This window comes from Patella vulgata, chromosome 4, assembly GCF_932274485.2.
Source record: "Patella vulgata chromosome 4, xgPatVulg1.2, whole genome shotgun sequence".
Lineage (NCBI taxonomy): Eukaryota > Metazoa > Mollusca > Gastropoda > Patellidae > Patella > Patella vulgata.
Genome location: NC_065882.2, coordinates 47,361,762 through 47,388,800, shown reverse-complemented (window position 1 = coordinate 47,388,800; position 27,039 = coordinate 47,361,762). Strand labels below are relative to the sequence as shown.

The 27,039-nt window shown below is 32.3% G+C and overlaps 1 protein-coding gene across 2 annotated transcripts; it reads right to left on the bottom strand.

Annotated features, from left to right (window-relative positions):
- Window positions 1–1,258: 1,258 nt before the first annotated feature.
- Window positions 1,259–26,882, bottom strand: LOC126818911 (myotubularin-related protein 10). Of its 2 annotated transcripts, XM_050546567.2 has the most exons (15): window positions 26,599–26,882; window positions 24,551–24,613; window positions 17,875–17,938; window positions 14,509–14,651; window positions 13,742–13,829; window positions 12,719–12,801; window positions 12,536–12,592; window positions 11,456–11,543; window positions 9,852–9,975; window positions 9,341–9,428; window positions 7,369–7,457; window positions 6,598–6,728; window positions 5,907–6,056; window positions 5,340–5,512; window positions 1,259–3,997 (listed from the first exon to the last, which is right to left on the bottom strand). In XM_050546567.2, the coding sequence occupies exons 1-15, from the start codon at window positions 26,662–26,664 to the stop codon at window positions 3,191–3,193; spliced, it is 2,214 nt and encodes a 737-aa protein (XP_050402524.1). In that variant the 5' UTR covers window positions 26,665–26,882; the 3' UTR covers window positions 1,259–3,190. The 2 variants fall into 2 exon arrangements, with proteins under 2 accessions (XP_050402524.1, XP_050402525.1); XM_050546568.2 differs by lacking the exon at window positions 24,551–24,613.
- Between the last annotated feature and the right edge of the window lie 157 nt (window positions 26,883–27,039).

Below are 27,039 nucleotides of genomic sequence, written 5' to 3'. Positions count from 1 at the left end.
AATCTAAATGGAAATGCCGAATGTGTATATATTAATATAGGAAGCGGTCCATGCACCAAATTACAAGTTGGCTTCAAATCCACTTTCCCGTAAAAAATATATCTGTGATGACAATACTCACCTAAAATGTGACCAGCTCTGCCTAAACAAGACACATGTCGCAGGTCCATTATTTCATATATACCGTAGTAGTTAACAGAATATTTGCCTTCAAACAACTTTTTCTTACAACATCAGATATATATATATATATTTGCTGTTTTGATTGCAATTAAATTATTTCGGAAAATTAATGTTCTGACGTTATTACCAACTTCAAAGTTAAATATCTTGGCCATTGTGATATGGTGAATGCGAAAGTCACACTCACATACCAATTTTAAGGCTGTTGAGCATAGAATTAAAATTTATGTATTTTGATTTTTTGACCCTTGCTTGTGGCCTTGTCTCATTTATACAGAACCATTCACAATTGTACTTCCATATTACAGTTGTTATAGTATCATTCTGGTGTTTAACACCATTTCATTTTCTAACTAATCTTTGTTAATTTAGGTTTGTATGTAAGTTATTATAATCAAAGAACAAGTTTGATCTGTTATTTAATTATGTTTATAATCATCAACCATGTTGTCATTACTGCTTATTAGTTAAATCACTGGAGAAAATCATTAATATCTTATACATAATTAGCTCAGTGTAGTTTTTATATGTCCACATGTTGTCAGAGAAATACACATTTGGAACTTGTACATCACTTGGTTTTGGTTACCCTTGATTAACAGGTTGGTCAAGATGACCTTGTGCTGTAGTGATAACCAAAACCAAGGTGTAAATGAGCTTACCAAATGGACTAGATATTCCAATCAAGGATTTTTATACACAAGTGTTAAGCTCTCTTATACAGTTGGAGAATTGGTTAAGTTTATACTAAACCTTGGAATTTCTGACAGTTGGACAAGAAGGGAATTGTCTGTGAAAAAATTATTGCATACATAATTTTAAAATGCTGGATTCAATGCATGGACCAAGATCGTTGAACACCGAACTGTACTACCAGATGTCCTCTTCCACGATTGTCTCCCGAGTTATGGGCAGAAAATAACATTGCTCAATTCTTATATTCACTTTGGAGGAATGGTATATTCAACATTTAAATGCTTCATGTTCCGGTACCATGTTTTGCATTTAAACTCTTCACAAATGCCGGTATATCAAGAGGATTTGAAGTTTAAGAATACAAAAAACAATTTTAAAATAATTCTTAACAAATCTAGAGATAGAATTTATTTGACATAAATTATGACCTTTCTTGGAGACTAAAATACTTTAGATAAGTTACATGTGTATTTTAAACTTATTTAATTCTCTTTTTGTAGTTTATAAATATACAATTTAATTGTAATCAACATGTATTCTGGTATCACAGATTTTTCTAGTATCTCAAAAGAATACTTATTTTATTTTTATGCTAGTATAAATACTGAATATAAATGTTTACATAATTTAATATACAATTCTATTACCAAATTTAGGAATTTGTCAAAATTAAATACTGTAAAATTGGATTTAAATTATATAAATGAAGTCTTCATTAGCCCAGCCTGTGCAGAAAAGTAGGACGTTAACCCCATTTCATTTCTTAAATCCATGTCTATGCATTTATTTCAAGATATACTCCTTCGATGTTCAACCTATTTACACATTCTTTGTTTCATGAATAAATCCAAATTACTTGCGAAAAGTATACTTATTGGTGAAAACAAAATATCTTATGACCTAGCAATATGTGAAGAGCTACTACACTACACAATCACCTATATCTTCACATGCTCATAACAAGTGACCTTCCATCAGTATAAGCTGTCATCAGAGAAATCCAGATTTTATTCATTATGAGCATGAAATATACTGCTTAATACAGGTTTTCAGTTTGTAATAGATGATGTGCATGTAATTATTAATCTCAAGAAACAGGATAGAGTTCAGAGAATGGATAGATTATTATTTCTATAAAGACTGGGGCAGTTATTGTGAAAATCTTGATGAACTCCTGATTATTTCAAATTTTCAATCATGTGAGTAAACATTCCATACACATAAAACACAATTTTTCAAGGCTATATACCAATATAATGGTATTAAAAGTGGAAGAGGAATACTAAAGATGGGAATGGATTAGTACATCTATAAATTAGTATTAGTGGTTCCCAAAATATACAGAACTATCTCCAATAAATACTCAACAATAATATAACCAGTATACGATAAATATATATAAATTTACATTCTCTCAATAATCCAAAATCCATTGATTTTATTATGATCTACGTCAATGAAGAGATCAGTTCACTTATTTACAATATAAACTGTTTTATTGTGTGACAGTCTCAACAGTTTATATGTATCTTAATATTCATCTTGTGAAGAATTACATCCATATTACGGGTATATGTCGCAATAAATTAGTTTTTTGACACAAATTAAACAACCCTGGTATATTATGAAACTAATTTGATATTATATAAAACAGGATTTGGTTCAAATACAGTTGATCTGATGTGTTATTTCGATTAATGCTGAGACAAGCTGTATATGATTAAATTTTTGAAATGGAAGATTGAGCAGATGGCTTGTGTATTAACAACAGTGGAACACAAAATCAGTTATATCTTAACACTGGATTTATCTATGTATGTATACAAAACCCAATGAAATCAAAAATCTAGGTTTAACCCAAATTAAAGTGGTCTGGTCATTACGAGGATAAAATCAAAATAATATGAACAGTTCAATGATTATTTAATTAAATTGCACTGTAGGAAAATGATTGATAGATAACTAAAATATCTGAATCACTTGTAATTAAAACATCAACTAAACAATATAATCAAAATATCAATTGAATCATTTCTAATTATGCTTAATTAAAATTATGAGGTAACAAGCTATTAAAAACCTGGATATAAATGTCTTATAAAAAAAAAGATTTTGATAAAAAATGGTGTTGTAATATATGATTGTATACTTCCAATGCACTTATCTGCCAGATGTGTGTTCATAACCCCCATCACACATCGACATTTATTCTCTCATTCTAAATACATGATCATGGGATGCAGTCATTTGTATTTATCAATATAAGAGGGTGTGCATATGACATCAAATTGAGACATTTCGTGTGGTTCATTTACTCTACAGCATCTGTATAATCATAGTCTATCATACTATGCTGTAAATAACTAGACAGAGGCATATACACAAATGAATTCATCTGACCCTGATTGGTGGGATTGGGCGTGAAGGGGAAAGATGATGTTAAATATGTTGAATCTAAGAACGTGGGTGATTTGAGTCCATCGTTTCGAAATATTAGTTCACTTTTGGGTCGTTTTTGAGACTGTTTTTTCTGCAATTTTAACATTGTATGATGAAGGTCAATTATTTCTTCTACTAAAAGACATTGCTGAAGGTACTGGGAAGGATTACCTCCCCCTATTATTTCGGCTGGGGAATTCCAGCGTAGATAACATTGTTTCCATAATTTAATAACTGCAGATGTGTAAGATGGATGTAATACTTCAACATTAACATAAAACAACTGTTTATCATCATCTCTATATAATTCAGTTAGTTTCTTAGCATACAATTTATCTCGAAGCACAAGAGCTGTTTCCTTTCGGGTTCCATTTTTTATTTCCTGTGCTATTTTCAAGTTTTTAATATTGTATAGAGGGTTGTTGAACAATAAGAGGTCATCATCACTGAACTGCATATTCCACTTCCAAACGGACGGTAAATTGACTTGTTTCAATTTTCTGCCTTCTTTAAGAAACTTCTTCTGTTCGTGACAACTATCAAAGAGGAATGTTTTGAAGATACCAAGATGAACACTGTCCCATAATGTGGTTAAGTATGTTTCTGTGAAAGCAAAGCAAGATGGAAATTGTTCCATTAACTGCCAGACACAATCTAAAAACATTAAAAACACCGGAGACTGAAAAAGAAAAATATGACATGTATATAAATTGTATCGTAATTAATTAACAGTATAAAAAGTTAATGCCATATTGTTAAAGATATATTATGAGAGATTAGATAAAGAGCTGGCAGTTCTCACTATAATAGTTAAAAACTAGATAATGTAAACGGAATTTGCTGAAAATTTCAGTCAAATTGATCCACACTGAACCAAGAATTTAGCGATTGAAATTTCAGCCTAGCCCCGATCATCATTACTAAAGATCATCATTACTAAAGTCGGTACAATAAAAAAACATAGTACAAATTATCCATTTCATGATTTAATCATGAATGAAAGTTGAACAGCAAATCAGAATCCTAATCCAGTAAATATCGCAGGCTAGCGATGACATCGAGAGGGGATTATAGTCTGGAAAAGTTAATTAATGTCCAATTAATAATTTAGATAACTTTTCAGGCTTAAAGAAAGACCTGCAATAGGCAGATTTAGCTCTTGCATAATTTATGTTTAACATGTTGTTGGAGGGGGTGTGTTTTGACAAAAGAGACTATTCTTTGTTAATTCATGTTTATTTGAACTTCAATGTTAATAAAAGAGAGAGAGAGAGAGAAATGAGGTTTAACTTCCACTCAACACAAACCAGGTCATTTTGAGACTAACATGGTTCAATTTTATTTCAATAATTCGCTTGAGTGTGGGGGTCTTTAGCAGTGGGAGGAAACACCAGAGCACCCGGAGAAAACCCACGAGGCCAATGTTAATAAAGCGATGGGAGACACAGTGGTTGAGTGAGTAAGGTGCTGACTCACTAATCAGATTCTGGGTTCAAATCTGCCGTTGGCTGAGAAAGTTCCTGGGATTTTCCAGTCGGGGTTTCTGCTGGTCAGTGGTTCAGGACATTGGTGTACACACAAAGAACCCCTGACAATTGAAATGATGTATGCCCAACAGGTGAAGAAAAGTAGGGGATTAAAGCCCATTTCATTTCACTTGATGCAAGTAATGATTTACATTTAACTGGCAGGTGTAAATAGTATAATATATCAATATTATCCAACTATTTTGTCTCTTGAAAGTAGATTATAACATTTTTTCCAAATCCAACAGAAGAGGGTTTAAAATAAAACACTTTGATTTTCAAAAATAATCACTGGAATTTCATGTGATGAAAATGAAGATCACTCTGTGGGCTGATACTGATTATTGACCAAAAATAGACTAGAAACAAAGCTTTCAGCCAATCACATCAACAGTAGTCATTTTCGAGTCATGTGAGCCACTTCTAATGAGCAAAACAATCCTAGCTAGCTGTAAAAATATTGTGATATATAAATATATTAAATCTAGTAAATACCTGCTCTGCTTCTGTTGCAGCAATCAGATTGTGTCGTTTCTGAAAGGGATGACCTAATGCTATCCATTCTCGTTGTATAAGTTGTTGAAAACCTGTTATTGTTCTATAATATGGATCCAGACAAATCTGTACTAGACTACATATAATACAAGATATATCATAACTTTGTTCTTCTGTAAAAATAAAAAAAGAAAGCAATGCAATATCTAAAAAATTATTGAAATACATCTATATACATGTATTACAGAAAACATATGAAATAATTATGATATAAAAGAAACATTTAAATTCTGAGGAAGAAAATTCGAGTCTTAGCAGGTGATTGTCGGAGGCTACAATCTAGAGCTCTGATTTTTCAGGCAATAATAACATATATTTAGGCAGTAATCAGAGATTTCATGGAGCAAAGTACTATTCTCAGTCAATTTTCTGGCAAAAATATTCCAGTCCTACACGAAACTAATGCCAAAATTCTAAAAGTAAAAGGACCTTGGCATCAACAGTTCCTTAGTAGCTGAAAGATGTCTGCCCATGAGATTTCATGTATAAAATTCAATTCTTACTGACCCTTTAAAACTACATCTTTTTTGCCATTTACCATTAATTTCTTGACATCATCTGTTGTCTGTAGACATTTACATATTGACTGTAACCATTGAGTACTGTCTAAATTACTATACCATGATAAATCATTGGTAACAAATTCTTTTATAGATACTGAAAAAATAAAACAGAAAGGTGGTCCTAGGCATTATTTTCCTTACTCTTAAACAAACCAGGAGCCACGATGACTCGGTGAGTAAGGCACTGGTTTGTTAACCAGTTCAGGGTCAGCTGAGAAAGTGCCTTAGGATTTTCCAGCATGGTTTCCCCATGTCGGTGGTGCAGGGTGAAGGGCATGGCAAGGAACAGCATCTAGTCGTTCAGAAGGGACAGAAAAACAAGGTGCTCAGTACACATTGATATGCACGTAAAAAAAAACCTTGACAGAATTTGAAATAGAGTAGGCTCTTGCTCGGCTATCCGGGCAAAATTTCACACTGCATGATGTATGAGTGTCTTCATTAGCCCATTTCATTTCATTTCTTTTTGAATTATAGCTAATAATCAAAATATTAACAGTCTGGGGTTACTCCCGCTTAAATATTAAACAGTTTCTTCAAAGTATTAGATATATTCACCAACACATATATTTTATATCATCTTTTCAAAAATAACATGACACATATCTATATTTTAAGTGTAAAATAAATTTTACCTGTCATGCAGAGTTCTCTTAACTTTTCATAACTTTGTTGAATTTCTTTTATTGTAGGGCAACATTTAGTTAGATCTATAACTTCTGGTTCTATTGAGTTGCCACAAGTCTGTTTTATTGCACTTAACATTCTATAATAAAACAGAATATATCAAAATAATGGCCCACTATTATACTAAGATACATTCGTTTTAAAATTTGGGGATAACCTTCCATGAAGTACCTCCATTCGTATCAGAAGACATACATGATCTTTTTGTATCAATATCAACAATTCAACTTTGTACCATAAAGAGATCTATTTACAGACCTAAATAACACAGGGTTTCCATATTTACTTTCCCTCTTTCATTTTATTTAAATATTTATTATTACCCTATTATTCATAGAAAATAATCCCCAAGCAATCAAACTGACACAATGCTTGTATTAAAGCTTGAAAGTTTAAATCCAGGTTGGCCTTTATCAACTAGTGAAGACATAACTGTTTATACATTCTGTAACTCATCTATTACTTGATGATTACATGTATTTATTACGCTTTATTTTTCATGATTATTTCTGATCACACCAACAGCATTACTATGACCCACTCTTGCTTACACTTACCAGTGATTCTTCCACCCATCTTTTATCAGAGTTTTATTTGTGAAAAGTCTTGGAATTTATTATTATTTTAAGTGGGTCATCCACTACAAATGTTTAATGGACTAAACATTAATTAATTATACACTGGATTAAAAACAATGATAATAATGCAAAAACACTTACTTTACTTCGAATATTTTAAATTCTGATTCTTGTTGTACTTGTGATATTCTTGATAAACTAATACCATCGGGTAAAGAGCAAGACCACACCTAAATATAAAACCAGCGATTACCAGGCAAGATACGTCCACATTTTGTAAGAGATGGATAAAGAACAAGCTAAAAACAAAAGCGATTTTTCATAAAATCAGGGGATATAATCCAGAAAGTTAATGTCTGAAATGCGCAAATATCAAAAGGGACTGAGATCTTTGGGATATAAAGAAATATTTCAAGTTTCATCAAAATTGGATAGAAATTGTGACCTCTAGAGGGTCCACAACCTTCATATTACGTACTTTTACACAATTTGCATACGAAGAGCGGCCATTTTGTCGTGCAGTTTCATTTCGATTTTCCAAAAATACGAATTCAACCTTCATCATGGTGGAATGGTGATATGTTAAAACGGTTTTTAAAATCGGATAAAAAATTGTGACCTCTAGAGGAACCACAAGCTAAAAAACAAGATTTTTTGTACAATTAAGGGCCATAATACAGGGAATATGCACGAATATCAATAGGAACCAAGATCTTTGGGTTATAAACATGTATTTCACGTTTCATCAAAATCAGATCAAAATTGTGACCTATTGAGGGGCCACAACCTCGATAGACCATATTTTACACTATTTGCGTATATAAGAGGGGCGGCCATTTTATCCGGTAGTTTTGGTCTGATTTTCACGAAATTCGAACTCAACCGACAATTCGGTGTGACGGTGATATACTGGAACAAATTTTTAAATAGGATAATAATTTTGACCTCTAGAGAGACCACAAGCTAAAAATGCGATTTTTTGTACAATCAGGGACAATAATTCAGGAAGTTACGATCCGATATGCAGAAAGAGCGAAAGGAACCAAGATCTTTGGGTTATAAACATGCATTTCAAGTTTCATCAAAATCAGATGAAAATTGTGACCTCTAGATAGTCCACATGCTAAAAACGTGATTTTTTTTATACAATCGGGGGCCATATTCCATGAAATTATGGTCCGATACATGTCAATATTGAAAGGAACCAAGATCTTTGGGAGATAGACCTGTATTTCAAGTTTCGTCAAAATTGGTTAAAAATTGTGACCTGTAGAATGTCCAAAAACAAATTGTGGACAGACGGACGGACAGGGGCGATGGCATAATATAATACATCCACATGAAAATGTGGGCGTATAACAATCAATTCTCAGAATATGCTCAAAAAGTTCAATATATTGCTATAGTCACAATTGGCCCACAGACATTTTTGATTCCTTAGTTGTAGTAGGCCTATAATATTATAATCCAGAAAGTCAGATGCCCTTCACCGCATGTACTGATAGATTTATAAATCTTAATTTAACTTAGGTCTGCACAATGCAGGTATAACTACACACATGTAATACCAAGAGCTTTGGCCCTGTTAAAGTTACAATTTCATATTTTCTTTAGTCAAAACATAATTATTTCTATGTCTTTTGCTCAGTAGATTGTCAACTCACTATTATACAATCATAGGTTATCTTTCTCACACTTAAAAATCTTCACACCGGAAATAATAACACAATTACCTCCCTTGTTTTCCTATTCCCCACCATGGAATACATGTAGCTATCTTCAAATGTTTGAATTTGAAGTTGAAAATGATATTTTTGCCAATTTCTCAACTGGCAATAGTGAATTATAGGATTAATAGGATTATTCTTTAACAAGGTAGGACAGTTTATAGATACCATCTATTTTAGGGTTTTATTTTAATACATTTTAAAAATATAACTTAAAAATATGAAATTGTAACTTTAATGATGTTGTAGAAATTGTGCTTTAAATGGATAGTGTGTTTTACATTGCAATCTGACAATCCCTGTATTATCCTGCTTGTCTTTTCAGATAATTCCACATTATTTGATATTAATTATAAGAAATGCATGTTTTATAAATGTATATTTACCAGTAAGCGTCCACTAGGAAACTGACCAGCTGCTTGTAATAGATCACTATTTAATAACTGTCCTGGTACAACAAAATACTCTGGTAAACTAAAACACAGAAAATACAACTATCAAAGTTAAACTGACATGTAGGCCAAAAATAAACTTATTCTATATGTCAATCATTTGAAATGTTGAGTGGGGAGGAGGACACTCAACACAAACTGAGTCATTTCAGGACTAACATAATTATATATTTATTTCAGTAAATCACTTGAGTGCAGGTGTCTTAGCAATGTAGGGGAACCAGAGATCCCCTTAGGCTAGACAGTTGCCAATATTTTCTTGTCTGAAGTCCATGCATTAGACCACTCGCTATACCTGTTAAAGCTGTTTGATACTGATATGCTTAATTAGATATGGTGACATGCAATTTAATATTTGATCCACCAATAGCTACATGTATACCTAACCTGACCTCGAATTGTTTGTTACATGTGCAATACAGCTAATATCAGTAATCAATTCTACCTTGTACTTAGATTATAATTTTTATTAACATCAGTGACTCTCCATCCTTTACAGCTCTGTCGAATCATTTCATTTTCCCAGTCTTTGTAACAATTATATTCTGGAAATGTATCTTCACTACCACCTTTTATAATAAAATAAAGAATATATGTATAATTTAATTACATTTACCAGATCTGACTATGTTCCATTTATTCTTGCATAAAATAAGTTTGTTTTTTTCCTTTAAAAATGTTAATTGTCTTTAAAGATACCTTTCCGCGTACATACTGATTGAATTAATGATATATTTGGACTAAAAACATATTCAATCTAATCAATCGATCAAAAATTTGCTTCAAATTCCTCCCAAAACCTTGTATTCATGAGGAAATACCCCTAGCTATAAAAAATTTATTAAAAGAAGTCATGTTTGTGTCACGTAACTTGGCTGTTGCAGTACCAAGTAACAGTTGCAAAAGCCGGAGGAGAATTCATTGCATATAATAAAAGACAATGTTGTCTTTAAAGCGCTGTCCATTTATTATAAATATCAAAGTCTAAGTAAATTCTCTGATTATCCCCTGCCAACGTCTTTTTCTGTGGTTTTTATCTCAAAAACTGTTGTACATTTAAGTCTCTCACTTTTTCTGCGTCCGCTCACCATCAAGTTCATCAACACATACGGCAACAGCTCAGACAATCTTCACGTTCAACCTCTGAGGTCACTTGAGCCAACGGCCCTTAATCGTTAGGCTGCCAGTTAGTGACACCTTCTCATTTTTTGTCCTGTGCGTACTCCACAGGTATTTTTCAAGGAATTCAGTATTCTTCTAGTAAGATTGGGTGTCTCTACTTTCCATATATACCAAAATTGCCATACTTTTATTGAAAATAACCACCCAATAAATATTTTTGTGGGAAAGTATCTTTAAGGTAATTAATAGCAAACAGAGAAAAATAAAAAAAAATAAAAAGTTTAAAAAAAAAAAAAAATAAAATACCTTCACCAACCCACCTTCCCAATGTAATTCAATGTCAAGTTAAAATGATCAGAACCTGGATTGATTTGAATAGAGTTTGAATTAACATGTTTTTTAACATGTACTCTATATGGACAATATTTAACTTTTATTCTTGTATGCTGTCCATAATAAAGTTTTAGTAGTAACTTCTACAAAACTATATTTCAAGTATGTATAATAATCTGGCTATTTATCAAGTTATGTTGTATAGTATGTATTCACCCTTAAATAGTCATATTGTATAGTCATCATGAACAGATATAGTAGTAGGAAGGAAATACCTTTATTTCCTGGTCTATTCAATTTATTACTCACCTAACACAGTATTATCATAATAATAACCACATGTATTATTCAATTTATTACTCACCAAACATAGTATTATCATAATAACCACGTATTATAAAAAAATACAGTGTAATAATAATTATAGATTTAATCTACATGTTCATTAAAATGACAACCACTTATTAAACATGAATAAATGTCAATAGATGTGCCGATAAATTCCTCTATTCCCACTAACTACTTGTTTTGTGATGCAAACAGACTACAAACAGATTACCGAGTTTTTCAAGTGTATTATATACTGTAACTGACCTTGTTCTTGAAAGCAATCTCCAAAGTCATAGGCGAATAGTAAGTCTGCTCGAGTAGGAAATGTGTGATGTACAATAGCATTCACTATCTACAAAATATAATTTCATATACACATGTACCACAAAATATTTCTCGGCGTCAGAGGAGGGCTGGCTGAAAATTTCTAGGCCTGAAAAGGATAGATCAGTTGGGTTGAAACAAACTTTTGCCACCAACAAATACAATCATTGAATGAATCATAGACATAAGAACTGGAACTGTAGTGTTATTCTTGTGAACCTACCCATTTAAATCAGCAGAAATGGACAAAACTGGCTACAATGCAGTCATAAGTACCTGCAACTGAAAGGACTAACCCTAACACAGATACATGCCGACATGGTGACCATGGTCTCCAATTTAGGGGATGATACCCCTTCCTGACTGACATCCAGGCCTTGCAACACTGTTGGCCAAAGTGTGTACACCTCGAAGGGGACTATGTAGAAATATAAATGGAAAGCATTGAATATGTACAGGTCTTTCACATATAAGCTTACATGTAGAACTTTTCAGCCAGTCCTCGTATGAGTTTGAAAATGGGGTGTAACATCCACACAACATAAACTATGTCATTTCGAAATAAACACATGTTACAATTTTATTCTAATAATTGGCTTGTGCGTAAGGGTCTTTGGTAGTGGGAGCAAAGTGCAGTACCCAGAGAAAACCCACAAGGTCAGACAGGCAAGCCTATTCCTTGTCACGTACAAATATGCGATCAAAACCATGCCACCTGATTCAATGACAGACCTTATGATCTAATGTGTATGTTATTTTACCATTTGTTACTGAATTATTTCCTTTAAATTATAATGACATTAATGGTATAGTTATATCAGATAATTGTCAATATTTTGGATCAAACAGATTTTATTGTGAACATAAAACTCTTAGCCAACTTGGTCACATGCCTAGCTTCCTTCTTGATTTCTTTACATGTAACAAATTTTCTTATACATGTACTTATTGACAACAATTTTCTTATTCTTAAAATCATTGTCAATATTACCAAAACATTGGCAATAATGTTCTACTTACTGCTTTTCCTTCTTCTTTATTTGTAAATTTAAATCCAAAAGTGTGAATCTGAAAATCCTGAAATACATTGTATAATGATGAAATCATATTTTGTGTATTAACCAAAGTTTCCATTATTAAAACAGGAACTAATTTTTTTTATTTCCTTTGGTTTATATTATAGTTATAAGAGTTTTTGTTTACCTTACAATAAAGTTCTAGATATTTTGTCTGACCAGATACAATATTCCCAGATGTCATTTTTTTCTTTTTAGAACCAGACATACCTTTTTAAAGATATAAATAAACAAATTACAATAATGTTCATCTGGATAATTCTCTTAATGATGCATTATGTAAGAGCTAAATCTGCTTATTGCAGGACTTTTTCTGGCTTCAAATGTTATGTAAATTATTATTTCGACATTTATTCACATGCCAGACCCAAAATCAACCCTCTAAACCATCGAGTGGCTGAGATACATGTATTAAGTGGATTAGAAAATGTTGAGACGTTTATTATTGTAGCAATGGTACTTGACAATCAAGATTATTTACACAGTTTCATGTCAAAGCTTCATATAATATGTACTTTCATAACTTTGCTCAGAATAAAGTAATTTGACTGAAATTTTTAATATATTCATTTCTCATTACCTCTATTTGAACTATTACAGTGAGCAACCGAGAGCTGTTAGCTCTTCATCTAAATCTTACATAATGCATCTTTAATCCATGATAAAAAAATATCCAAACTTCTTTATATTGTCATTGTTATGTAACCTGTGACACTGACACACATAAGAATAGGAGTTTTTAGATTACTGTGACTAAAATATGTCACAATGGGTGTGTAGCTTGTTAAGTGAGGATGGTCATAAAGACAACCTATCATGTTAACTCATCTAATTACAGAAGTTTCTCTATTGTCATGCCTTACAGGGATCTTAGAGATGAGTGTTTGACATCATTGCTAAACATTTTCATAACTTTACAATTAGTTTCAATGTATATGATAAAAGTTCAATAAAAAACATCATTTATTAATGAATTGATCAATTTGTTTGTAATTTTTTCCAGAATACAGATATCTGAAAATATTTCCCATTCTTGCAGTCTAAAATGTTGCTTATTTTATAATTCATGTAAAACAGCCTTATTATAATTCTAGTGATACCGCAGTACAGATTGGTTTACCATATATATAAGACACCATGATGTACTTACACTGATAGATATTACTGATATTAGTTAGAGGTATATCATGTTCATCTATTAACTTATTTCTTTGACGTTTTATTGCTGATTTAGAAGGCTAAAAATAAAAATAAATTAATTAATCATACAACTATACATAGATCAATCATTTCATGTCAAAAATGAAATAAACATACTGATCTAATACATGTGTTATTATGTTAATATATTTCTCATTTTTACCCATTTTAATATTTAAAGCTGCAACATGCAAGAATAAAGGTTAAATATAAAGTTCAAGGTCATACACAATCAAAAGTACTTTTATTTAAAATCATATTGGTCGAAAAATTACTAATTTGATCAACTCCAACTGTACTGTATGATCATTTTAAGTTTACATTGTTTTTTTACTGATTTTAAACTGCCATCTTTATATCTCTTAGTGAAATATAGCAATAATAACTGTGCCATATTCGTTGTATAAACCCAACCCATTCTACACGATAGTCTTTAACATAATAACAACAGTCTTTATGAAAAATACACGAATGATGTCGCTTATTGGGCTTTGTGTATTCCTATACTGTCTTTTCTCTGAGCGGTTCTGAGCAGTTATCATGCATTGTCTATATATTCATACACCTGATTTAATAGTGTACTGTGGACTTGTTTCAAGAGACAGAGGTTTGGAAAAAGTAGCACTAACTTGTCACAACTATAAATATATTTATATGTTTTCATATGTAAATGAAGATTCTGCACCACATTGTTATAATCAAACATCTATATCTTACCACTTCCTCATAAGATGATTTATCGGCGGTCACAAAAGAAACTTTAAAATTAGTCACAAAAAGATGGCCGGAGGTTCCTTGTTTTTTATTCATAAAAGGGTCAAATTTCAAAACAGATTTAGCAAAGCTAATTATCTTCTCTCCTGAAATATAAACAGAACTTTATTATATATTGCATAATCATGTAAAGCATATTTAATGAAAGAAATAAGATGTATTTTACATGCTACATGTATGTAGACCAGGGCTGTATGTAGGATTTTAAAAGTGGGGGTGCAGCAGAGTGGTGGGGCGCCATAGCCTCCACGTATATGATATAAGAAAGTTTCGATCAGGGTAAACAAACCCATTGGCGTGTGGGTGTCCTTAAGAGCATCACTGTGAGATCATAATCAAGCGTATTAATTTATAATTGAAAGATTGTCAAATAATTTTTGTTTTTTTGGATGGGGTGGGGGGCGCAATTTCTCTGGGTGCCTTATTTTTCTGGGGGTGCAATGTACCATCTTGCACCCCCGCTAAATACGGCCCTGATGTAGACACTGGACATTATAAATGCATTATCCATTTCAAATTATTGATTTACATACATGTGTATTGAAAGCCAAAGATCTTACAACTGATTAAATATTAATTAAACTAGCAATGTGACAGAAGGTCAACAAAAAATGTCAATATTATTTACTTTAAATTTAAACAAATCTAAATACTGAAAGGTATAACTAAATATTAAAAAGAAAACTGTTGCTTAGATACACTGTAATGTCATGGCTTAAATATTGTAAGATATAAACAAATAAAATGTTGACAGTCACATAAACGATGGTGATGTGAAATAAATAGAAACTTTTGCAAATATTAAATACATGTAACCATCAATTGATCGGTTTAAACAACTTTAAACCAATACAAGTCAACATTTGAGTAAGAAGGGTTGGCTACTTTTGGTTTGGATCTAAATTATTTTTGAATATTGTACCTGTACCTTTAAGTTTTGTCAAGATCTTTCATTATGTATGAATGCTATCTTTATAGTTTTCAAAGACTGTATATAGGACTGTTGTAACAAATACTATAAGGACTGTTGTAAAACACGTATTTGCCATGCAAGATACACCCACATTTTGCAAGAGATCAGAGAACAAGCTAAAAGAGCAATTTTTTTAACAATCAGGGGCCATAATCCAGGTTGTTACAGTCCGACAACAGACAACATTAAAAGGATCCAAGATCTTTGGGATATAAAAACATATATTAAGTTTCATCAAAACCGGAAAAAAAGTTGTGACTTCTACAGGGACCACAAGCTAAAATTGTGATTTTTTTAACAATCAGGGGCCATAATCCAGGAAGTTAATTTCAGATATGCGTGAATAACGAAAGGAACTGTGATCTTTGGGATATAAACATACATTTTAAGTTTCAGCAAAACTGGATCAAAACTGTGACCTCTAGAAGGGTCCACAACATTGATATTCCATACGTTTACACTATTTGTGTACAGGGAGCGGCCATTTTGTCAGGCAGTTTTGACTTGATTTTCATGAAATTCAAACTCAAGCGTTATTAGGCTGTAACTGGGATAAATTCAAATGGGTTTTTTTTTAAATTGGATAAAAATTGTGACTCTAAGCTAGCCAGCGGCTGCCAGGCAAGATACGCCCACATTTTGCAAGAGATGGATAGGGAACAAGCGAAACAAAAAGTGATTTTTCGTACAATCAAGGGCCATAATTCAGGAAGTTACCATTTGATATCGACAGGAACCAAGATCATTGTGTTATAAAAATATATTTAAAGTTTCATTAAAATCGGATCAAAATTGTGACTTCTGGAGGATCCACAACCTTGACATACCATATATTTACACTATTTACGTATGAGGGGTGGTCACTTTGTCCGGCAGTTTTGGGCCCATTTGCTCAAAATTTGAACTCAGCCATCATTAGGGTGTAACAGTGACATATTCAAACGTTTTTTTCAATGGGATAAAAATTGTGACCTGTAGAGGGACCACGAGCTAAAAATGTGATTTTTCGTACAATTAAGGGCTATAATTCAGGAAGTTACAATCTGAATATCAAAAGGAACCAAGATCTTTGGGTTATAAAGATGTATTTCAAGTTTCATCAAAATTGGATCAAAATTGTGGCCTCTAGAGGGTCCACAACCTTGATATACCATATATTTATACTATTTGCATACGAGGGGCAGTTTTGGTCTGATTTTCACGAAATTCGAACTCAACCATCATCAGGGTGTAACGATGATATATTGAAATGTTTTTGTAAATCAGATAAAAATTGTGACCTCTAGAAGAACCACAAGCTAAAATCACGATTTTTTGTACAATCAGGGGCCATAATTCAGTAAGTTATGATCAGATATGCGTATATATGGATAGAACCAAGATCTTACAGTTAAAAACATACATTTCAAGTTTCATCAAAATCGGAAGAAAATTGTGACCTCTAGGGTGTCCACAAGCTAAAAACGTGATTTTTCGTACAATCCATGAAGTTATGGTCCGATACCCAATGTCGAAAGTAACCGAGATCTTTGGGGGATTAGACATAGATTTTAAGTTTCATCAAAATAGAATAAAAATTGTGAACTGTAGAGTGTCCACAAACAAATTGTGGATGGATGGACAGGGGTGAGGACAATATACATGTACGTTCACACAAAAATGTGGACGTATAAAAATACAATTTTTCGTACAATCAAAGGTCTTAAAATACAGATGTGACGTCACCCTTTGATGTTGGCGTACCATTATTTCAAATAATCGTACGGGCAACTTGCCAATCGTACCTTGTCAAATATTAGACTCGAGTGACGTATTTCACTGTAAACGCACGTGCGGAGTGTCTGTATTTTAAGATGTTTAATGGTCTCGAGCTGAGACATTGCGTAATATATTGTAAAAACACTCGGACCTGACGGTCCTCCTGTTGTTACAATATATTACTTAATGTCTCGCTCTCGACCATTAAACAATACATAATCCAGGAAGTTACGGTCCGATATGCACGAATATCGAAAGGAACTGAGATCTTTTTGTTATCAACATACATTTCAAGTTTCATCAAAATCAGATAAAAATGTGATTTTTTGTACAATCAGGGGCATAATCCATGAAGTTACGATCCAATACATGCCAATATCAAAATGAACTGAGGTCTTTGGGAGATAAACCTATATTTCAATTTTCATCAAAATCAGATTAAAATTGTAACCTGTAGAGGATCCACAAACAAATGTGAACAGACACACGGACGGACAGGGCCAAAGACAATATACATGTCATGTACGTGCACATGAAACTGTGGTGTTATATAAAAATACTGTAAATCGTTAACAAACCTGGTAACAAATTAGGTTCTAACTCCTTATCAAAAAACTTGGATGCATTTTGTTCAACTTCTTCCTACAAAATAAATAGTCTTTACACATTAAATATATTATATTCAATTTGTATTTCAATGTAACAGTACACATTTAAAACCAACTGGTTGATTAATATGATTTAATATCAATAGAGGTTGGGGGAGTAAAATCATTGAATATTTCGGAGCAAAATAGAAATACAGTACATAATTATATGCGTAAGGATGTGCAAACAAGCTATCAAATTTGATCTAATCTTTGAAAGTGATTCACTATCATTTTTCTAAATGTGCATGTATGTGTTATGAATTTAGTATTCCCAAAACCACACAGAGACTATTTTCATTCTCTTCTGATTTTCATCACACTATCATGTATTGGAGTGTACAAGACTTTTTAGATTTATCAGAGTGTAGCATATTATTAACATGCATATCTTATTAGTTGGCAAATTTCATATCTGCATAATAAACCATAATTATAAATCATTACACTGTGTTAGAAAATCTGAATACAAACAAATTATGACCAAGAAATATCTATGTACATGTACATGTAGAACATAATATGTCTACCCCTATTAACAAATTACTAGGAAATTCCTATCTTTAAATAAAGCTGAAACAATATGGAATCGTTTAAATTTCAAAATGTTTACCAAAAAACTAATTACTACAAACAACAAAGTACTACTGTATTTGTGAAATTCTATTTGCAGCAAATTATTGGACTGTGGCCAAGATTGTTTTCACATTGACAGGAATCAATAGTTTCCATAAGTCCTCTTTAACCAAGGAATCTTGCCTAGATTTAATGAAACTAATGGAAGTACATCTAGTAAATTTGAGATGATAGAAAGATAGTGAAGGTTGTATATGTCATAACAATATGTTATTTCCTGTTATTATACTACTTATTCACCACATGCTATACCGCATTGTTCATATCATACACCTACATGACCGTTTGATAAATATAACTCATATTTAGATTATACACAACAACCATTAAAGCAACTTTTTCATTAAACAAGTAAAATAGTGTTATTAAGTCATTTAATGGGTCATGTAAAAATATACTATATTATAATTAATATGTATACCGTACTGTATACTGAATAAACTCCCACATAAATATTATGACTTACATGTAATCAACACTAAAAAAAACACTCAACATTCATACTGATTATTTGACATTTACTTAAGAAAACAAAACTAAAATTTCAAAGGTACATGTAGATAATCTTCCGACTTGGATTCAATGTTAATTCAGGGTGGAAAAAATACCATAGAAATGATTCGAGAATTAATCATTTCTAAAGGTTTGAGATTTGTAGCATATTTCCTTATAGCGAAACCACAAATTAGTACAAGAAAGAACACTTTAAAAGTATGACATTAAATCCCATTTAAAAAAGCATTAAAGATTTAGATAAAGAGCTGGCCGTTCTTGGCAATCTTGATATAACAATTCATTTCTTATTTTAGCATAGGTACTTGACAATCGAGACTTGAGCCTGGATTCTCCATATTTATATTAAATTATTAAATGGTGATGGTGTTGCAGTCAATTCAAAATCACAACTATCCAATGGTATAGCGAGTTCCTTATGCGCTTTCAAAATACAGATGTCATTCTTTGATGTTGGCCTACCATTATTTCAAATAATGGTACTGACAATGTGCCAAGCATACATTATTTATACTACAAATATGTGCTGGATAGTGTCTGTATTTTAAGCTGGTGTCCTGCAAGACTATAATATATAGATATAGCCCTCGGGCTATCATCCTCGTGCAATATTAATATATTACTTAATGTTTTGCCCTCGACCATTAACCACACGCAATGTGAATAAATGTCTAAATAATAGTTTATATAACATTTGAAGTCAAAATAAAGACCGACAATAGGCAGATTCAGCTCTTACATACATGTAATGCAAATTTAAGATACATTGGTTAAGAGTTTAATAAAGAGTTGGCCATTCTTGCTATAATAATTCAAAAATCGATGATAAAAAAAGAAATTATTGAAAATTTCAGTCAAAATTACTTTATTCTGAACGGAGTTGTCACTGTTGGAAGTTTGGACGGCCATTTCTTGATTTAATTTTAAATGGAGTTGATTTTGAGTTTGTCATGTAAATACAGGTCTAATTAATAATTTCTATAACATCTTAAGCCTAAATAAAGTCTTGCAATAGTATGTTTAATTTCATAATGACCAATACACAATTGTATACATTTACCATACCTCATGTATACATTGAATCAATAAGTATTATACATGTAAAAGCAACATTTACTAACATAATTCAACAGGCCAAAAGTGAGACTGATGTCCCCCGCCAAATTGAAAAAGTAATAAGATGACACATCTCCCAAACATTGACACAAAAAATTCATTGTTGAACTTAGTCAAGGTATTGATGTAATGAAACTATAGGAGATGTGCATTATCTAACTTACTTTTGTTACCCTGTCATGATATTGATGTAATGATATACGCCAAGTTTCACCATTCTCACTCAATTAAGATCAAAGTTGTCAAGCTTCAAAGTCTCGACCAATCAACTGCTCATCATCGAACTCAGACAAGGTATTCGAACTTAGTCTTGTCAATAATATACACTAAGTTTCACCTTTCTCACCCAATTAGAATCAAAGTTGTCGCCCTCCAAAGTCTTGACCAATCAAATTGCTCATCATCGAAGTTATTCATGGTATTGATGTAATGAAACTGTACTCTGGGTTTGATGTAATGAAACTATACACCAAATTTCACCACTTTCACTCAATTTGGATCAAAGTTATCATGTCCCAAACATCGATGCAGAAAATGTTCATTATTGAACTCAGTCATGGTACTGATGTAATGAAACTACAGGAAATGTAGTATAGGAAATGTGCGTTATGGAACTTATAAGTCAAGGTATTGATGTAATGATATACACCAAGTTTCACCATTCTTACTTAAATAGAATCAAAGTTGTCAAGCTCCAAAGTCTTGACCAATCAAATTGCTTATCACTCTGCTTAACCTGATCCGAAAATGCTCATTATAGAACTTAAACCCTGTTTACATTACAAATTTTATGCGTGCCAGGCACGGTACCAGGTACGGCACAGTGTAAACGGGTCAAACATAAGCGGGTCAAACATAAGCGTGCCTTACTGAGTACCGTGCCAATTTGGCCCACTGAAGTGAGGTGGTCTTGGCACGGTGCCTGGCACGACACAGTTAACTTTTCGTAGTGTAAACACTTTTCAGTCTGAGAACGGTTCTCAGTACGGATTACTGTGTAAGCGCCAAATGAACTTTGACCTTTTTTCCCCGCGGACTTTGACAGTTCTTTCATCAGTTCTGTCAAATTGGCTGCCCAAACTAAATCAGAGAGAGAGAAATGGGGTGTAACATCCACTAGGTCAAGCGCCATCATTGTTTTCATTCGGGTAATATGCATAGGGACTGAAATTAATTTTTCTGCGAAGAGTTCCACATTTGGAGTGCCTTGCACGCATTCCAAAACTGGTTATTTCAGAGTAATGTAAACAGATCAATTTCTTGAAATTTATCGTGGCCTGGTACCGTGCTGAGAACGGCACACTTATTGCGGCCAAGTGTAAATGGGACTTTAGTCAAGGTATGGATAAATGAAACTATACACCAAGTTTCATCACTCTGACTTAATTAGCCAATTTTATCTTGCCCAAAGCATCAACCAATCAAACTGCGTCACTCTGCTTAGGCTCATCACCGAACTCAGTCAAGGCATTCACCGAATAAACACCTATCCCAAGTTAGAAGCAGAGTTATTGTGCCCCAAAAAAGTGTGACAGACATACAGACCCATTTTAATAGTCTCCTGCTTTCTTCGAAAGGTGGTGGACAATAAACATAAGCAATAGATGACCTTTCAAAGAAAAAAAACATTCTAAAATTCATTGGTCCCAGATGTTAGTTCAATATCTAACTTGTTGAAATACATCAATTGTTGACTCAATTCAATACATAGGAATGGAGTGAGTCTTCTATGTATGTATGTCTTGACAACACATTATTTTGGTCATTTTGAAATAAAATATATCTAAGCTTTGTAATATTATGTTAAGAGTAATCAGTTCCAGTATATTACATGTATTTATCTATACATACATGTACATGTATGTTATTGTTTATTATATTTAAAAATATTTCAGTTTGTGCTTACACCGCAAATTAGTTTGTGAATAATCAGTTTAACTGGATAAAGATATTTTGGAAGGTTGTAAAAAATACAACAACAGAAATTATAAGCTTATAGAAACAGGACAATGTCAATTGTCAATCAAAATCAAGTCTTGTATTGGCTTTTTTCAACTACTGAAATCAGTGAGACAATTATATAAGAAATAATTGTCATCGACAAATGTAAGTAGACAGTGTGCCATTGATTTCCCAAATTTTTGGAGACGTAAACAAAGAGCATTTTATGATGGGCACTTGATCAAACACAAATCAAATATGGTGCAGGTACATGTAATAATGACACAGCTAAAAAGTTCTTATTATTAGTAGTAGCAGTTTTAATTTCTACAAAACAATTTATCATTTAATATGTTGCTTTTAGTTGTCTTGTTCATTACATTAGATCTTATACTTATAACTTATAGTTTGATTTCAGTATCTAATGAATGCACCTTTTCATTTTCGCTTCATTTATGTGCATTAATTACTTACATTAAATAGTAATTATCATTTATTAATATGTACATTTATGTAATGAATACACATCGTATAATTTTAATTAAATAATGTCTACAACTGATTTATTTTGGTTGTGACTTTTTGTCCTATCTTTCCAATTGTGGGCTATTTTTACTGTGCCATTATTGCCTAAATTCATCAAATATACCAGACAAAAATATCATATTATACAATTTACTGACAATTTATGAGTACACACTACATGTATATTTTAAAAGCATGGCAGATAAATTCACAAACTAGTAACTCGGAGAAGCAAAGATGCACAATACAGTACATGTAAAGCAAGACACAGAAACAATCATGTATCTATGACACAAACAGTCGACATCTGTGGTTCAAAGCCACTGAAAATGAAATATAAGCTTAATGGTAAACAATCAAATTAAAACAAAATGTTATTTCATTTTATGTATTTGGTTTATCACTTCATTAACATCTAAAGGCATGAGATAATAAATTAGACATACATGTATCTCAGTATTCTAAAAATTGGACAACAGTCCCTTGAACAAGTGGCAAGAAAATTCCATTTTCTAATAAAAAAAAACCCATAAAAACATACATACATGTACACACACAGAGACAGGGGGGACGGCATACTGTATGTCAAAATCATGAATGTGCACCTAAAAAAAAGTGCACATTTTGAATCATCTCTTTAGATTAATTTGTTGACATACTTGTGAACATGTAAATGGACAATCCTGGGATCTTAATCAGCTGTTTTTGTCGGCTTTAGCCGCTTGAAGTTTAATCTAGCCGATTAGTAAAACAATGAACCGGCCACTATGGTATCATAAATCAATCTACTTTCGGCTAAATTACAACGGTTTAATTATTACTTGTTAATTAAGTAGTCAATCAACTTGCTTGTCGGCTACAATAACAGTCATACCTTAGTGAGAATCAGCTGATTATTCATAACAGATCCAGGAAGTTGCCTTTGAGGAAATAAGCCATGTGACAATCGAAGGAAGACAATCTCGGCATGGATTGTGCACCTATCGCACACCTTCAACGCTCCGTACGAATTCCAGATGTACCGGTAGATATTAAAATAATAATTATATCACAATTTAATGGTTTCACTGACAAGTTGAATACAATCCTCGGATAGAACACTGAATACACCGAGAAACCGGCATTAATAATATATTATGAATCTCCAATGCCGATGACACGTGACATCGGTTGGAATGCTAGTTTTAGTTTTAAATAGCGTTTACCATTATGAATTTTATTTTATACACATGCTGACAGGGGCTTAATTCTTAAAATGTTGTTTTGTGGTAATTATGTAGTAGAATACGATATTTCTCATAAAAAATTACCAAGAATTATTTTTGTTGAAGTCTGGTTATAAATAAAGAGAATGGAAGCTTAAAATTTTAAAACCCAGTTCCTATCGGAACCTCATTTGACCCAATTCTGGCCAGTTCGTTTCAAAATGGATTAAGAACCCTGGGACAATCACTAATAAGAAAAAGTACCCCCTAATACCTTTGGCAAAGAAAGTCTAAGATTGCTACTCAAAAATAGAAGTTTGTCAATTGATGCTCAATTGTCAAAGGAACAAGAATGCCAAGTTTCATGTTGATCGTACCTGTACTGGCAGAGCCTTAAGCTATTTTTAAAGAACGTCACTCCCAAGATGAGTAGCACTTGGGATCCAGTTCCTGGTCCATAAAGACCAAAAAAAAAAACAAGACTAACAACACATTTAATATCCTGTCTATAGCAGAAATGATTATGTTGAGTTAGAAGTGAACAGTATGTTATTATTCTAAGTTAAGAGAAACTGTATTAGCAGAATATATAATTTAGTTAGAAGTAAGGCATCATTACATACATGCACAGGAGGAGACAAGAGCTAGTCTACACTCAGCCATATACTTACATTACTGACACTGTCTTCATCTATCAAAGTCTCCTCGGACTTGTCAACATATGACTGAAATGTCTGGAATCCCAAATTAACCCAATAAGATTATTATTTTTTTTTTAATAACCATTCAATTCTTATACCCATTAACAGGTATAAAATCAATGCTTGATTGAATAAAATTATCATCAGTTATAAATATCTTAATTTTTGAAACCAACTGAGCCAATCCAAAATGCATGAGGAATTGAAAATAGTGAGTTAAGATTTTTGTTTCAACATAAATATTTTTCTTCAACAAAACAATTTGTCATCTGAGAATAAAGTACAGCTTAAATAAATAGAAGTCATCAGCATTAAAGTAGTGGGAAAGATTAAAGGAGAGTATTCCTTGCTTTTTTAGTATTTTGGTTTTGCTTATAGACAGTGTTGACCCCACTGAGAATTTGAATATTTCTTCAAAATTATCTGTTCAAAATTATCTGTACATGTACATGAGCATGTGTAAAGAGTATATTATGTGGAATTTCTAAAACAAATTTTCTAGAACATTTGACTACATTTTAGGGGACATTTCGTCAGATGTACTTGCCAAGATGTTAACAAATTTAACAAAAAAATTAAATCTTATTAACTGTGAATAATAACACATTCAAAATAACCTTAGTTAAACTCCCCTACAGGTACATGTACATTACATGTAATTACTGACAATCTTAAACACTTGAGATAACTTAAAATACTTCCAGTACATGTATGTGCTAGATTGATATGTTTTATTGCCAAAGTAATATATTGCAATTGAACACTTGAGATAACTTAAAATACTTGCAGTGTGTGTTATTTGATTAATATGTTTTATTGCCAAAGTAATATTGCAAATGAATGCATTATTGTCTATTTTTTAATTGAGAATGGAATTAAAACTGATAAGCTTATTCATAATTACAGGTACCATTACTACCTATGGCGGTATATTAGATTCAAAATTCTAACGTACTATCGTCTAATTTCGAACTTCTGTTTATGTAATTTTTAACTTCTATTCGTGTAGCCTAATTTCTAACTTCTATTCATGTAATTTTTAAATTAAAAGTACATTATGTAAGATTTAGATAAAGGGCTAGCCATTTGCTACATAGTTCGAAAATAGATCATATAAAATGAATAATTTGAAAATTTCATTCAAATTACTCTATTGCAAGCGAAGAAATTGATAGCCTTTGAAGATTTGACAAGACGTGTGCAATAATTTCAACCACCGTACTGGTTGTTCAAAGCTAAGTCCCGCTCCTCTATTTTTAGATTAATTTAAATCAAAATATGTCTGAACCGTTCTAATCTATTTAATATCGGAGAAATCCTATGCCATCATCAATGAAGAAGACATTTTTCGCCTAAATAATAGAAATAAGATGAAATAGAATTAAAATTTACACTAAACAAATTAACAATTAAAGAAGTTGGATTATGCATTGTCTTAATTTTAAAAAATTACATGAATAGAAGTTATAAATTACTTGAATAAAACGAACAGAAGTTAAAAATTATGTGATCAATTATCAAAGTTACAAATTAGACAATAGCACGTTAGAATTTTGAATCTAATATATACCGCCATAAATACCAACCTCAGTAAATAATACTTTTGTAACTGAGAGAGAGAGAGAGAGAGAGAGAGAGAGAGAATGGGGTTTAACGTCCACCTGTCCACCTATCGTAGGTCATAGCACACATACATACAGATATGATAGAAAGGGGTGGGGCTCAAATTTTAATTTCTTCTCCGGGAATTTAGGGTGCAAAATCATTATTTAAGTCCATGCCAATTCATAAATCTCTTTTGCACGTTCTTTAAAATGTACATCCTGTTCTAAAAACTAGCAGGCATCTTTTCAGTGATAACACAACTTTGGATGCCAAAAAAGGACTAACAAAACAACATTCAATCCGCGGAGTTCGGGGCGAAACTGTAAGGCGAGAAAATAGCTTCATTAATGAATGTTTATTATACATACTCGAACACGTATAATTTATCATAAAATTGTTTATAATTTACTCACCGCCTTGCCCTTTTCTTTCATCTCCACGTCAGAGCGGTATAAATAGGATTTGAACCGCCTGGACATTGTCAGTCAGTAACTTAATTCCATTAATTTAACCACAAATATCTCCAACATTCGACATTTCGTCAATAATATCCAGCCGAGATTACAAAGGGGAAATAACTCACAAACATTCGACTTCGTTAACCAGACGGGTGTGTGCGCAGGAACAAGTCGGCAAACTTCGGTTTTTGGTACCTTACATCGTAGAATATGCCGCGGTTTGCCGAATGGGGTAGGAACAATCGAGTTATGTGGGAGAAAGCAGGTTAGATCTAAATATCAAGGCCACCTGCAGATTTTGTCAAGGCCATGAGATGTAAACAGGGCTTGCGCTAACCCTAGAAGACCTAGCCCTAACCCACAATCCTCGGCAACATTCACGTGCCCTAGCCCCTA

Bases quoted from the DNA above. Each gene is read 5' to 3' on its own strand.
- LOC126818911 (XM_050546567.2), bottom strand. From the start codon at position 26,664: ATGTCCAGGCGGTTCAAATCCTATTTATACCGCTCTGACGTGGAGATG. The intron at 9,429-9,851 runs GTAGAATTGATT...TCTGTGTTTTAG, and splicing joins AATTATAATCTAAGTACAAG to TTTACCAGAGTATTTTGTTG. The intron at 5,513-5,906 runs GTCAGTAAGAAT...TTATTTTTACAG, and splicing joins AAAAGATGTAGTTTTAAAGG to AAGAACAAAGTTATGATATA.